The following is a 14980-nucleotide window of genomic DNA, read 5'->3' as shown; positions in this document are numbered from 1 at the left end:
CTGTACTGCAGTGGCTGACAAATAGTGTCACCCTACAGTGTGATTATTAGCACACTTTGTAGAGCTTTGCTTTCAAAGTGCCACAACAAACCTTTTTTTGTAAAAATATCCTCTGGTAGCCAAACAGTCCTGCAAAATATGGGGAAATTAAGTGAGCTGCTGGAGATATTATCCGTAAGGGGTTCTTAAAATTTTGATGACCCAATGTTTGATTCAGGGGTGCACACATTAAATACTAATACTAGTTTAGTTTTTCTAATGTTTCAGTTCACAGGGTGATGTTTTATTTTGCTGCTCTGATGGCTAGAAAAGAGGAATTAATATGGAAGAGAATATTGCCTTGATTTTGTTCTTTCTGTGCTGCTATATGATAGTGGGGCAGGAACTGTGGATTCCCAGGATGCTTGAAGGCCGCTTAAGATGACACCAAGGGTCGCCAGTGGCCTGGGAGCTGCACTTTGAGATCCTTGAACATAACACCAGGCTAATACAGCTAGACAATTTAAAATAAAAATAAAACTGGAAAAAATACAATGTAGCAACAGATACAATCCTGAGTTTATGGCAAGTAGAATATTTGTACAGCTTATTTTAAATTATTTGATCAGCTTACCTGGAAAGTTTTAATTTTGTGAGAGTAACCACAGTAAAAACCTCCCTTCACTATATAGTGTAAATGACGTCGACTTGTACAATTCTTTGTTCTGATGCCAGTAACACATAACAGATCCCAAAAGGGACTCTTAGTTATCTGCGACTGACATAACTGTGATGTGACATCCTCTGTCCTCAGCATACGCTCCACCCTTTTACCTTAAACAAGCAATCTGCTCCACCCTCCGCTTAATATTTATAATCGCGCCTTTAAAACTGTGAAGCCAGGGCTGTGGTGTGGGTGCCTGTCTTGCTGTGTGTCTGGGACTGGTGGTGTGTACCTGCTGCCATACTGTTTACATTCTCCCAGTGTCAGAGCCCTGAGCCGCGATCACTTGCGCCACCATGTCTAAACCGTTGTCTGACCACGATAGAAGGAAACAGATTTCAGTGAGAGGCCTTGCCGGCGTCGAAAACGTTTCAGATCTGAAGCAAAACTTCAACAGGCATCTCCACTTTACTCTGGTCAAGGACAGAAATGTGGCAACCAAAAGGGATTACTACTTTGCGCTTGCCAACACGGTGCGCGACCACTTGATTGGCAGGTGGATCAGAACCCAGCAGTACTACTATGAGAAAGACCCTAAAGTAAGTTCTAATAAATCTAGGTGTGACAGCCTATCGCCTACAAATCAATTATTAATCTATCTTTTTGATATCTTTTTGGCCATTTGTGTACAAACTTGTATTTTGGGTGGTTATAGAGTAAGAGTGGTATAAGGGAAAGATGTTTCGAGAAATTTGTTTCATTACAATTACTTCGGATCTTACACTGTTTTATGGGATGCCTGTTTCTTCTGCACTGTTTCACATTTTTTAAAGTAAACAGTGGTGTCAAGTACCTGAAGACAATTACTCAGGTTTATTTCTAGTAAATACCTGTAGAAGGTGTAAGCATATAACACACACACAAACACACAGAAAAAACAAAGATTGAAAGAAATCTGTTTCCTCTTTTCTTTCACATTAGTTTTACTTTCTCTAAATTTTTCAAATTTATCTAATAATCCTTTAAGGAGCTAACTCTGGGCAAAACTACAGCTCCTGTTCCACTCAACCTGCTGCTATGCTGATGCATTAGTCTTATGCATGTGTGTATAATGTCAACATATATCAGTCAAAGGAGCGGCGCTTGTCTATGTAATTAGCTTTCTTCTTTAAACTTTGCCAGTTTGATATCAATATTATAATGTTGCCATTTTTTTTAATGGCAACAAATAGCAAAATGTGTATTGGTGTAGGGATGTAAATACTTCTTCCTCCAGCCAAAGCTTTGTATTCTTCAACTGTACCTTCAGCAGCTTGATATCGGTGTAATGCCAAGTCATGACATTTAAACTTCACTGGGGGTTCTTAGCACTCTGCTGGTATGCTGCAGTGCTTATAGTGTGTTGAAACATGAAACCACCCCAAGACCTTCTGTTCCCTTCCTGTCTGACCATACAGCACATGTGTCATATGACCAAATGCCTCTGAGGGTGTCTGAGTTCACTTAAAAGCAGTTGGATTGAAGTTGTATCTCAGCAACCCCAGTATTATTAGCCAACAGCTACAGAAAGAGCCTTAGAAGAACAATATGAAGCTGCCGTTACCACAATATTAGCCGCCACACCGCGTTATTGCTCGAAAATGTCACACGAAACTGTCTGTAATTACAATAGAGGGTTCAGATACAGAGCAAAACTCAGCTCCAATTCAATTTATTAGTGGGGAAAAAGAGCTTTTTCTGGTGCTCTGCATCGAAAGGTCAAAGGTGAACCTCTTAAAGGTCTTGCAGGAGGGAAGACATGCTAGCTTAAGAGCACGTCTACATCTTTGTGCAAAGATCACGTCCCGAAGAGTTACTATTGCAACTATTTAAACACTAATAATACACATTCATGGAAAAGCAGAGCCAATCAACACAAGAAGATGAAACAAAGATAAGATATGGAACAGAGTCATATATAATTCAGGAGATCCTGTTAGCGCTCTAGTGATACGGCTCTGTCAGATGTATTCATTATTATTTTACACATCCATCTGAACCACTTCTCCTATTACTCCAGACTTGAACTCCACAATGAAAGGTTATCAGCGGACCTTTACAGTGACCTCTACAGGAGTTATTTTTGCCCAAGTCCAAAATGTTGGGGTTACATAATACTTGAAGCAATCTGTTGCCCAGTCCCTTCTCTCCCCCTGCTTTACCTCCACAGCCTGTGTCCACCCTTCCATGTCAGAGAGAGAGAGAAAAAAAGCACACAACTAAATGGCAAAGGCTAAACAGAGGCTCAGGTGGCATATTTCTCCGCACTCTGAACCATGAAGCCAATAGATGAGACTCGCAGATTTCTTTGACAGTATGGGGCGGGTGTTAGTGGGACCTTTCCCCGACCCTGATCGCAGAATGTCACTTGAGTATTTCTGCTAGTGTTCATAAGGCAGTTTTGACCTGTTTGATTGCTAAATGTGATTTTTTTTTTCTCCTTTTCGAATTCACAATGTAGCGTGTGTACTACATCTCCCTCGAGTTCTACATGGGTCGCACTCTGCAGAACACCATGGTGAACCTCGGACTGGAGAATGCCTGTGACGAGGCCATGTACCAGGTGAGACAAACACGCTTATTTTAATCCTCTTTTAACTGTGAAATTGCTGCTTTCAAATACTGTAACAGAGAGGGAGCATCCCCGAGTCACTGGTTTGCTGTTGTATGCGTTTGTCTCCTTCAGTTGGGTCTGGAAATGGAGGAGCTGGAGGACATGGAGGAAGATGCAGGTTTGGGCAATGGTGGCCTGGGTCGCCTTGCAGGTGAGCATCTTTTCATGCTTTGTATTAAATAAATTCAAAAAGAATTTTTTTTTTTTATCCCTGTTGGATGACCAAAATAATGCAATTTTCTTTCTTTCTTTCTTTCTTTCTTTCTTTCTTTCTTTCCTGTTATCATGTCCTGCCTTTGGTTTTCAGCCTGTTTCCTGGACTCCATGGCTTCACTGGGCCTGGCTGCCTATGGTTATGGTATCCGCTATGAATTTGGTATCTTCAATCAGAAAATTGTCAATGGCTGGCAGGTTAGAAGATTAAACTTCACATTCCTTTCAGTGAGAGAAAACAGCTGCTGTTGCTTTCCTTTTAAGTAACACCAGCTTTGTTTTTAAATCACCTGCTGGAGGAGTCTCCTTTTCATTATCATGACCTGACATCCCTTTATACCTGGCTCAGCTCAGAAGCCACCCGCTAATGAGCAGTTTTCTGCCTCAATACAAATGTGTGGCTTTACCCAGGTCGAGGAGGCCGATGACTGGCTGCGCTACGGCAACCCTTGGGAAAAAGCACGTCCTGAGTACATGCGCCCAGTTCACTTCTATGGCAGGACCGAGCATCAACCCGATGGCGTCAAATGGGTTGACACTCAGGTGAATGTGTGGAACAAAGCAAATTAAACTGAAAGATATTTCTTTGATGATCTACAGTTTTAAATAACTCGCTCTTCATGTTATGGTATTGACAGGTAGTGCTGGCTCTGCCTTATGACACCCCTATCCCAGGCTACAGAAACAACATTGTCAACACCATGAGGCTGTGGTCTGCAAAGGCACCGTGCGAGTTTAACCTGAAAGACTGTATGTATCCTGGCAGAGAGCACGTATTTTCAAAAATACATCTGTCAAATAAGAATTAGCATCAACTTAAATAATTGCTTTTTCCTTATAGTTAATGTCGGTGGCTACATTCAGGCTGTTTTGGACAGAAACCTGGCTGAGAACATCTCCCGTGTTCTGTATCCCAATGATAATGTAAGAAAATGTGGCTCTATTACCATTTAATCCACCAGCACTGCACTCATAGCCCGAGCATACAGATATTAACTTGAATTAGAGGAACTAGAAGAATGTGAATATCAAAGGGATCTGTGTGTGACTGGTTAGACCTTATCTTAGCTCAGCTGGGAGATGGACTTCCATAATTTGGACCCCACCTAATGTCCTTTGTGCTCAGCTAGAGCCGATGTGTATTCCCCCAGCTTCCTCTGAAGCTCGGTTTCAAATCTGACAAAAGATCTGACCAACATGTGCCGACTCCTCAAAGGCACAAAGGCAGGAGGATTTAGGAGATAACCATCTAGCGTGAGTTATAGCTCACGCCAAGTGTGGTAATTTATGTCTTTGCATTTGAGAACAGAAAGTGTGGTGTACCTCATGATGTAGTGTTACACTGCTGTTCAATCAAGTTTGCTCTAGTTATATTGGGATATTATAATAGTAGGGTGATCATTAATTAATTGTTAATTAATTAATTAATTAATTTAGTCAAAAATGAAAGCTGAGGTTGTTTCAAAACACTGAAAGCTAATGTTTCCAGTTTTTTCAGTATATGAAATTGCAAACTGAAGACTAAATTTTTGCTAGTTTTAATCCCTTTATATAATTCCTTCAAGTTGCTTTAATCAGCCTTAAAATGTCTTTGCAAATCCTCTCTGTTTGGCAAATCAAAACAGCAAATACACAGTATTCTCTTAACTCTTTCAAAAACATATTCATAGCCTCCAACACATTGGCTTTTACCTCTACTTCTTATTTTGAGGGATGAAAAGTGTGAAATTTATGTCTTTTGCATATTCAAGGGAGATCTGATTTAAACACTGATTAGCTGCACAGTGGACAAATGCAAATGCACGCTTATACACATGTAGTACACTTTGCCAGTATATTCTTAATGGGTGTTAGCATAATGTCTCTGCTTAAGAGATTAGACATAGATCTATTAAAGCTTCACTAAATCTTTTCTCACAAGTCTAATATGTAATTGTGATATTAAAATATTTTAGTGGTCCACGAAAAAAAGCAGCCGCTGATATACAAAAGGCTATGCTTAATGAATAATAAAAGAAAATTCATCTTTGACTGCAGAACAGAAAAAGACAAATATGTGTCTTTACCCGCAGTTCTTTGAAGGAAAGGAGCTCCGTCTGAAGCAGGAATACTTTGTGGTGTCTGCCACCCTGCAAGACATCATCCGCCGTTTCAAGGTCTCTAAGTTTGGCTCCAGGGAGATTGCTCGCACAGACTTCAGCAAACTGCCTGACAAGGTGAAGTGAAAAACTCAACAAAATAGTTTCTGTCAAAAATGAAAAGATTTCCTCATGATGTTCTCCCTGGGTCTTCATTAAATTGCCTCTGTCAGTTTTTTGAACAGGTTGCAGGTGGGTTTTATTGTACCTTAGGAGAATAGTTGAAAAGAATAGTATCTACAAAGCGCTCTGTGACCCATTCAAACTCGGTTTTGACTTTCTTTAATGTTTTGCATATTCAGGTTGCCATCCAGCTGAATGACACTCACCCAGCCATGGCTATTCCTGAGCTGATGAGGGTTCTTGTTGATGAAGAGAAGCTGAACTGGGAAACGGTGAGTAGTAGATTAATACGACCCCTAAAAGGGTCTTAAAAGGTTATGCGTGCTTTATGTTGATTTGCTGCTTTAAATGATCACAGTGAGGTCAGTTTGTTGCACAGTATAACAGTAACAGAATAATGACACATCTGGCTTTAAATTGGTGCGAACATTTCCCAGTAGGCCTCACTTTCTGTGTGCTACCAGGCTAAAGGTTTGAATGCACAACCAAAGCAAGCTGACCCGTTTGTTTTTGCCAGTAGTTTTCTCCAGGCAGTTGAAATGGTTGACACTAGTATAACTGGAGTAAATGTGGACACTCTACCAAGCAAAAGAAACAGAGTTCAGCTGTTGGAAGGGCGAACAAAACAAAAAGTGAACTACAGATGAGAGAGTTCAGAAGCAACTGTTGATCTATTAGGTCACAAAAAAGGAGAAGCGACCTGTTCTTTCAGCAAGAAGGTGGAGTTAAAAACTTACCTACTGTCACCGCAGTGTTTGACGCTTAATGTCTGTCATTACCTTGATGATGACAATGGAGGGATGCAGGGTGGATATCAGCTCAGAATTTATTTATTTTTCTGTTCACTAAACCTAATGTCCTGCTGCTGATGGTGAGGCCTGGGACATCTGTGTGAAAACCTGTGCCTACACCAATCACACGGTTCTCCCTGAAGCTCTGGAGCGCTGGCCAGTCGAACTGTTTGCTCATCTGCTGCCCCGTCATCTGGAAATAGTCTATGAGATCAACCGCCGCCACCTGGAGGTTAGTTCTGCACATTGCAGCATGTCATAATCTGGGGTGTGCTGGATGCATAGGCCCCTATGGCTCCTAATTACTATATATAGCACAGGAAGGACATATTGACGTTGTCCTGTGGCTAAATGTAAATATAGTTAATGTTATAATTAATGATTTTAATCTGCTTCATAGGTAAGATAAGTTAAGAAAGACATATATTAACCTTCTAGCATAAATACAGCATGAAACTGAAAAACCTGAAAGGTAAAGAAGCAGAAAAAACAAAATACTTATTCTTACTTTTTTAATAATATTGTGCCATCGTGGATTTTAGATTGCTACTGTGGAACGAGACAACAGGAAACCTTATTAAAATGCAAGGACAGACTTCAAAGATTGGCAGGAGAACCAAAATGCTGTAATGTAAAAGTCAAAGGACAAAATGGTCCTGATGGGCTTTTAATTGCAACATCTGTCAGAATAGACTCCCACATTCTTCGTGAACAGAGAGAGACTTGTTTCTGACATAAAGTGGTGGGCAGGTTTTTATGAGCTGTTGCTCAACCAGATAACACACTGACTTTCATCTACTTAAATCCTGACTGAAACTGTCCTACTGGTGGTCTGGTATAATTTTAGAATAGCTGTATTGACCCTACAGTGACAAGTGTGACAAGTAAAATCATATTCAGCAAATGAAATAAAGAAATATAACCTCTGACTTAGTTTATTTTTGCTTCTCGTGCACCTTTGAATTTTGCAGAGAGTTGCTGCTAAGTACCCCGGCGATGTGGATCGCCTTCGCCGCATGTCCCTCATTGAAGAAGGCGGACAGAAGAGGATTAACATGGCCCATCTGTGCATTGTGGGCTCCCATGCCGTCAACGGCGTGGCTCAGATCCACTCGGACATCCTCAAAGCTACAGTGTACGTCTCTAAACAAAAACTAATCATCCTTTGTAGTGGTAAATCATAATCAACGTCGCACACAGATGCACGAGTGTGTGTAGTAAGTGTATTGCTATCTGTTTCATAAATCCCCATCCTCTGTCATTTCAAGGACTGCACATCATCTGTGTGTTCTGATATATGCTATGCTCTCCCGCAGCTTCAAGGACTTCTATGAAATGGAGCCACATAAGTTCCAAAACAAGACCAACGGCATTACTCCTCGCCGCTGGCTGGTTATGTGCAACCCCGGGCTTGCCGAGGTCATTGCAGAGGTTAGCAGTGTTTCAAATATACAAGGGACACAATGCTTAAATTTAGGTTATACTTAACAAAGGACAATGATCAGTCAATTTATTCACTCATTTATTTTTTCACTTATCTTTTTCTCATTAGAGAATTGGGGAGGACTTCATTCGTGACCTTGACCAGCTGAGGAACCTCGTCAAGTTTGTGAATGATGAGGCTTTCATTCGTGATATTGCCAAAGTGAAAACAGGCAAGTAATGTGTTATTTTGTCTAATATGTATCCAGCATTATGCTCAAAAAGATACAAGAATGCTTGTGAATGTGTATAATTGTGTCTGAAGATGACAGGATGTCGAAGTCCTGCAGAGAAGCGGCACATATATTTCACATTAAGCAACCTGTGCCTGTTTTCAGACTGCACACACAAACTGTTCTGTAAAATATCTGATGAAATATCGTTTTTTTCCAGAGACCCAACCTGCTGACCTATTTGTTCCTCTAAGATCAGTGTCAAAGCCTGCATTAACAGTTAATAACTGCAGCATCTACACCGTAGCCAGCACATATTGTGGTTTACCACTTCAGTCTGGGAAAAATGCCATTTTATGAATACTTCGCAAGCCTAGATGGCTGTTGTCCTTGGGGCTTTCAGAGTACATTTCTGCACATGAACAGTAATAGCATCAGGATAGAGGTGGGCCCTGACTGTCAGTTGGGCATGAGTCAGTGGGCTTACCTCAAGGCCTTAGGCACATTGGTCCATGGCTTCTGACACATGTGATATTCAACACGTGACACTCGCCTTGTGTTTGAGCTCACAACACTGGACCACTGGTGTCACGGTTCTGGGTCCGTTGGACCCAGTATTTTGAGTTTATTGTGTTTTGATTTAAGTTTGCATCAGGGATTGTGTTCTTGTTCTCTTGTCGTGTTATGGTAATGTTTATGATGATGATTATGATGTTTATTGTTGGAGTTCCATGTTTCTGTTTGTCTGGGTTTGAGATGCAGGTTTGGTTTCATGTGTTATTTCCTGTCTGTCTCTCGATGTCGAGCCTGCGTGTGATGTTTTATTGTGAAGGCATGTGTCATATGTGAGTGTGCTCAGTTTACGTTTCCCCTGTTCCGTCAGCTCAGATTCCTCCCAGCTGTGTTGCCCTCCTGTGTCTCATCCCCTGATTACTGGTGTGTGTATTTAAGCCCTGTGTGTTCTCCTGCCTGTTGCCGGTTCGTCTGTATAACTCCGTGTCAGTCTGTTACCCTGTTCCTTAGTCTGCGTCTCTGCTCTCCGTTTTGTGGACTTCAGGTTTGCTCTTTAGTTTCTCCCAGTTTAGGTTTATCGTTACTCATGCTTCATTGCCTGTTTTTGCCACTGCCACCGTGTTAATAAACTTCACTCATATCGTCAGTTTGCTGCATTTTGGGTCCTCCTTTTCCTCCACTCCACACGGCTCACTCCGCCAGCCGTGACAACTGGACTGTGACTTTGGTTCATTTAGTTGCATAACAAAGACAATATTTTACAGCAAACAGTTCCAGAAAGAGAAAGGTGTTCTGGGAAGCAAGCACTGACTCGGTTAATGAAGAAATTCCAGAGATCCACCTCTCATCTCTGACACGTGACAGTCATGTAGCTCTTTTCTGTCTCTGCAACTGGCAAGCAAATAAAATGAATACATCATTAGCCCTGAAACCTCCCCAAGGCAGACAGTATTATACGCATATGGCCAAAAAGGCATTCCTGACAGTCACAATTGTGCTTTTCTTTTCTCATGTTCTTGGGTTACCATACTTTGACTATGACTTGTTTTCTTTTTTTGGAGTAAAATAAATGTTTTGATCACGTAGGAAAACAAAATGAAATTCGCTGTGCACCTGGAAGAGCACTACAAGGTGAAGATCAACCCCAACTCCATGTTTGACATTCAAGTCAAGAGAATCCATGAATACAAGAGACAGCTGCTCAACTGCCTGCACATCATCACTTATTACAACCGTAAGGATGCATTTAAAAGCCTCTGCCATTTTCATTTGATTTGACATTTTCTCAAATCCAAATAACATGTTGCTCCAGATCTTTACCGACTGTGTGTCAGAGCCTACAAAAAGGATTTTGCTGCTCGCCTCAGTTTTGTCTCTTTATATCTCCACCAGGCATCAAGAAGGATCCCAACAAGCAGTGGACCCCAAGAACTATCATGATTGGAGGAAAGGTTTGTATTTTAATTTAACAGCTATTAACTTTACATTTATGTCACATTTCAGCACCATTCGATACGAAGTGTTAAGGCTATTTAATGCCGTGTCTCTAACTGTGGCTCTCTTGCAGGCTGCTCCTGGATACCACACTGCAAAAATGATTATCCGCCTGATCACGGCTATCGGTGAGGTGGTCAACAATGATCCTGTCGTTGGAGACCGTTTGAAAGTAATCTTTTTGGAGAACTACAGAGTAACACTGGCAGAAAAAGGTAATTACCAAATCACTGCAAATGTTTATTAATATTTATTCTAAAATTTCTCAAACCCCTACTTCTGCTCTTTCCCAGGCATCCCTGCTGCTGACCTGTCAGAGCAGATCTCTACAGCTGGAACTGAGGCCTCTGGCACTGGCAACATGAAGTTCATGCTGAATGGCGCCCTGACCATTGGCACCATGGACGGGGCCAACGTGGAAATGGCAGAGGAGGCTGGTGAAGAAAACCTATTTATCTTCGGCATGAGGGTGGACGATGTCGAGGCCCTTGACAAGAGAGGGTAAGGAGAGAACATTTATTACTCGTAGCCTCATATTGTCTTTGTAATTTCGATAACTACTGTACGTAATATATTGCCATATCTGTCAGACAAACAAAAGATCAACTATCAAGATTTTCTGATATTAAAACGAGTGTACACATGCTCTGACAATCCAAACAGAGACTCAAATGTTATGTCCACACAAACTGAGATTTTCCACACGAAAAAGGTGTGGCCTTGGGCTCATATTTTTTATAGGCCCTATTTGCTTTTTCCTTGTGAATGATTCAGTTACTACGGCGACAACCTGGTCCTTCTGTGTTTCTGAATGTGTTTGTTATTTATTTTCTTTCCTGCTTAGATACCACGCCGAAGAGTACTACAACCGTCTGCCTGAGCTGAAACAGGCTATTGACCAGATTGCTGGAGGCTTCTTTAGCCCAAAGCAGCCTGACCTGTTTAAAGAAATTGTCAACATGCTGATGCATCATGACAGGTAGAGACACATCTAACATTAGATGCCTGAGGCTCAGACCTGCATGCACACATACAAATATTGTGTATGAACTTGCTGAACATCCTGGTGTTGCTGCATGCAAAGCAATATTCAGTGCACATGTTCATTCACACATATCCATTTATTCATATGCAACAGGTGAACTTTGTTATTAGCCTGTTATGTTATCATTTGGTTAATGGCATTATTCTCTGCATAGGTTTAAGGTCTTTGCTGACTATGAAGACTACATTAAATGCCAAGAGAAAGTCAATGCTCTTTATAAGGTAGGAATTAAATGCAAAAGCTGGGAAAAAATGCTTCTTATGTATTCATAGTATGATATAGATAGTTGTCTCATTCACAGTGTAAAAAGTCAAGTTATTGTTGGCTTATCAATCATTTTTATTCTCCCCTAGAATCCCAAGGAATGGACCAAGAAGGTGATCTACAACATTGCTGGGTGTGGCAAGTTCTCCAGTGATCGCACCATTGCCCAGTATGCTCGTGAGATCTGGGGCGTGGAGCCCACGCTTGAGAAAATCCCCGCCCCCGATGACAAACACTAAAATGTCTACATGACAGCCAACACCGCAGTTTCCCTCGCTGGTTCAACTGTCTTCAGAACTCACACGGAAAATACTGTATGTCTTGCAAAAGTCCCCCACAAACCTTTGTCCACAGCCATTAATCAGTGTCACATATAAGCTCAAGTTTACATTTTTCATACCTGCATATTCGCAGCATCCAGGTTACAGGCTAGTGAAGTAAATCCATTGCAGCTGTCATCAGTGAAGCAGAAACTGCTGTTTAGCTGCTGGAAAAAGGACAAAAGAGATTTTTGTTGGGGCTTGTAGATTTAATCGTGGTATCTTTGTATTCCGAAATATAAAGTCTTGTATTTCCATTTCAGACCCATTCTGAATAAAAAACAAAAACTGTCTTAAAAGCCATAAATAAAATCTGACTTATTTATTTAGCTGTTTCAGGCATGATTCATAATTGTAAAATATAGAATAAACATGCACGTACATTTAGCCGCAAATTCAACTTAGAGTGAGTTGGTGAAAAAAGGCATCTATGGACTTCACCTTGACCTGCACAAACAGTTATCGTCAGAATTGCGACTCGACAAAAATCCCAGAATCAGTGTTGATGGACAGTGAATGCACCAGCTGTACGCCGGAAAATAAAAACTTCAGCTCATCCAATCATAACAACAACATAAACAACAAAAAGGAAATGATGATATGCCTCCAGTCTATAGTCATGCCATCACTACAATTTTACAGCTTAAAGTGACAGCTGTGATTGTACACTTTGAGGTGCTAAAAGGAAAGGGAGTATATTTGTGTTTATGAGAGTGAATGGGGAGGAAAAAGTCTGATTAATAACAACGGCATCCACTGAAAAACACAAGGGACAGAAGTGTAATTAGATACTTGTGAATAATAATAATAATAATAATGGATTGGATTTATATAGCGCTTTTCTAGGCACCCAAAGCGCTTTACAATACCACTATTCATTCACTCTCACATTCATACACTGGTGGAGGCAAGCTACAGTTGTAGCCACAGCTGCCCTGGGGCAGACTTGACAGAAGCGAGGCTGCCATATCGCGCCATCGGCCCCTCTGGCCAACACCAGTAGGTAAGTAGGGTAAAGTGTCTTGCCCAAGGACACAACGACCAGGACAGAGAGCCCAGGGATCGATAATAATAGTGCACGCTCAATCTTCCACAAGGCCTACATGTCTAATATGTAATTTGAACACTGACGTGAGCGCAGATACGCCCATCTATGTGTGTTGTTTGCTGTCTGGGTTTAGAGACTGTGCAAATTCAAGCCTCAAACAAACAACTCAGCACCATTTTCTTATGTAAAAGTAACGGAAGCTTTACTACTCATGTAGGTGTTGCACCAATTATTTGTAGTTTTTATTTAAGGCCGGGCGACCGTGGCTCAGAGGGTTGGGAAGCGTATCTGTAACCGGAAGGTCACCGGTTCGATCCCTGGGCTCTCTGTCCTGGTTGTTGTGTCCTTTACCACTTTACCCTACCGCCTACTGGTGTTGGCCGCTTCTGTCAGTCTGCCCCAGGGCAGCTGTGGCTACAACCATAGCTTGCCTCCACCAGTGTGTGAATGCGAGAGTGAATGAATAGTGGCATTGTAAAGCGCTTTGGGTGCCTTGAAAAGCGCTATATAAATCCAATCCGTTTGAACTATTCAAATTCATGATGGGAGTGTGTTCGCAACGGTTCTGTTTACTGGATGGAGTCCAACAGGTTTCTTGTATGTAGGTTAAACCAACTAATGATAGCAATGTAGCACACAGACGCAAATAGACAAAAAAAAGAGAAGGATCAGAGCGCCTGATAAGCCCAAGGTCCCGAGCCCCAGGCTAGACAATACCAGCACACGACCCACAGGCACTATATCAGTGAGGACAGCACTCTGGTGATAGGATGCAGTTAGAGGCTGTAAATTATCAACGCAAGCTGTTATCATGCGCTTTTACTGACGATACTTGTTGTAGTGAATAAATCCATTCACAGCCTTTATTCCAAAACAATGAATCAAAGCATCATCATTAAAAATGGCAGCTCTTCAGTGACTGTTTCTGAGAAACCTTTGGCTGCTTTTTTAGATTATGTTAACAATTTCGCTGCACATAAACGCTGAGACTGTGTTAAAGTGTGAATGTCAGCTTGACATCCTGGCTGACAAACCTAGATCTATCAGCCAAGTGCATAAATAAAAGGGTAATACAGCATCTATCAAATGGCACAGGTGTTTAGGCACAGATGTCTTTCCAGGTGTGATGTTTTGGAATGAATTTTCCAAACAAGAAAAAAAGAAATTGGACCTTGAAAAACCCAAATCCTGCCTTCCTCAAACATGTCCAGTGAAACTGAGTGACTTCATTTTATTCATGGACACGAGAGAATGCAAAGATTCTGCAACTGTGCAGCATGTGTTTCTAATAAACTGACGCTGCTTTAAAATTATAGCTCTGACGCAAAGACACCTCATTTTGTTAAATGCCGGTTGCCTCGCTTCTCAGGTCTCCTTACCTCTACTGCTTGCAGCTCAGGAAGCAAGATGTGAGTGGAGCATTCTGTTTGTGTGTGTGTGTGTGTTTTCAGGATGTGGCGTACACCTGCTGCCAATTCACTTGATTACATGAGACTAATCCACCAATCAAGCTCCTGCTCTTGACTCAGTTGTTCAGTTTGTCAATATGGTATCAACACTGCGGCCAAGTTGTAGTTCTATAATGTTGTCCCTTTGTTGTCTGACCTCCTAAGAGTCTTTGTTAGTTCCTGTGCATCAGATCCTTTGTCTGGTACCAGAGCTTCACATCATCAGCCTGTCCATCTCTCTTATTCACATCCACCAGCTGAATCCAAACACTGCCAGCTGCAACTCTGAGCAGTTAACTCCTACCCATTGTTATCACTGGAGTTCTACAATAAATCTGCTGTGACTGTTCATTCTGCCTGTTTTTGGGTTTGTTACATTCAGTCCCTCAGTTCTTAAAAATTTTACAGATACATCCCCAAATCTAATTTGTCTCATCACATACGGACATGCTACAGGGGTAGGCTTATCTTTCACTGAGCGATCAAGGTTACAAAAAGCAGAAATTAACATAAGACATTGTTATTGAACCAAGTGATATATAATACTCAAAAAAATTAAAAGAAAACTTTTTAATCAGGGTATAGCATCAGTCATTAAACTTCTAGGATGTTGGTCTGTTCAGGAAACAGGC

General features: G+C 41.3%; 1 protein-coding gene across 1 annotated transcript; it reads left to right on the top strand.

Moving 5' to 3' along the window:
• The first annotated feature begins 876 nt into the window (after positions 1-876).
• Positions 877-12181, top strand: pygma (phosphorylase, glycogen, muscle A). The gene is given in 20 exon segments (XM_040033039.1): positions 877-1242; positions 3144-3245; positions 3369-3447; positions 3604-3707; positions 3921-4052; positions 4148-4259; positions 4351-4433; positions 5582-5725; positions 5950-6042; positions 6647-6793; positions 7533-7696; positions 7878-7992; positions 8114-8227; positions 9816-9963; positions 10122-10180; positions 10297-10438; positions 10517-10724; positions 11068-11202; positions 11423-11489; positions 11622-12181. Coding segments are annotated over 20 exon segments (2541 nt in total). The 5' UTR covers positions 877-999; the 3' UTR covers positions 11772-12181.
• The last annotated feature ends 2799 nt before the right edge of the window (positions 12182-14980 follow it).

The sequence above is a fragment of the Simochromis diagramma genome, unplaced genomic scaffold, assembly GCF_900408965.1.
Source record: "Simochromis diagramma unplaced genomic scaffold, fSimDia1.1 OVJJ01000216.1, whole genome shotgun sequence".
In the NCBI taxonomy this organism is placed as follows: Eukaryota; Metazoa; Chordata; class Actinopteri; order Cichliformes; family Cichlidae; genus Simochromis; species Simochromis diagramma.
The sequence above is the reverse complement of the archived record's forward strand: the minus strand, read 5'-3'. Positions and strand labels throughout refer to the sequence as shown.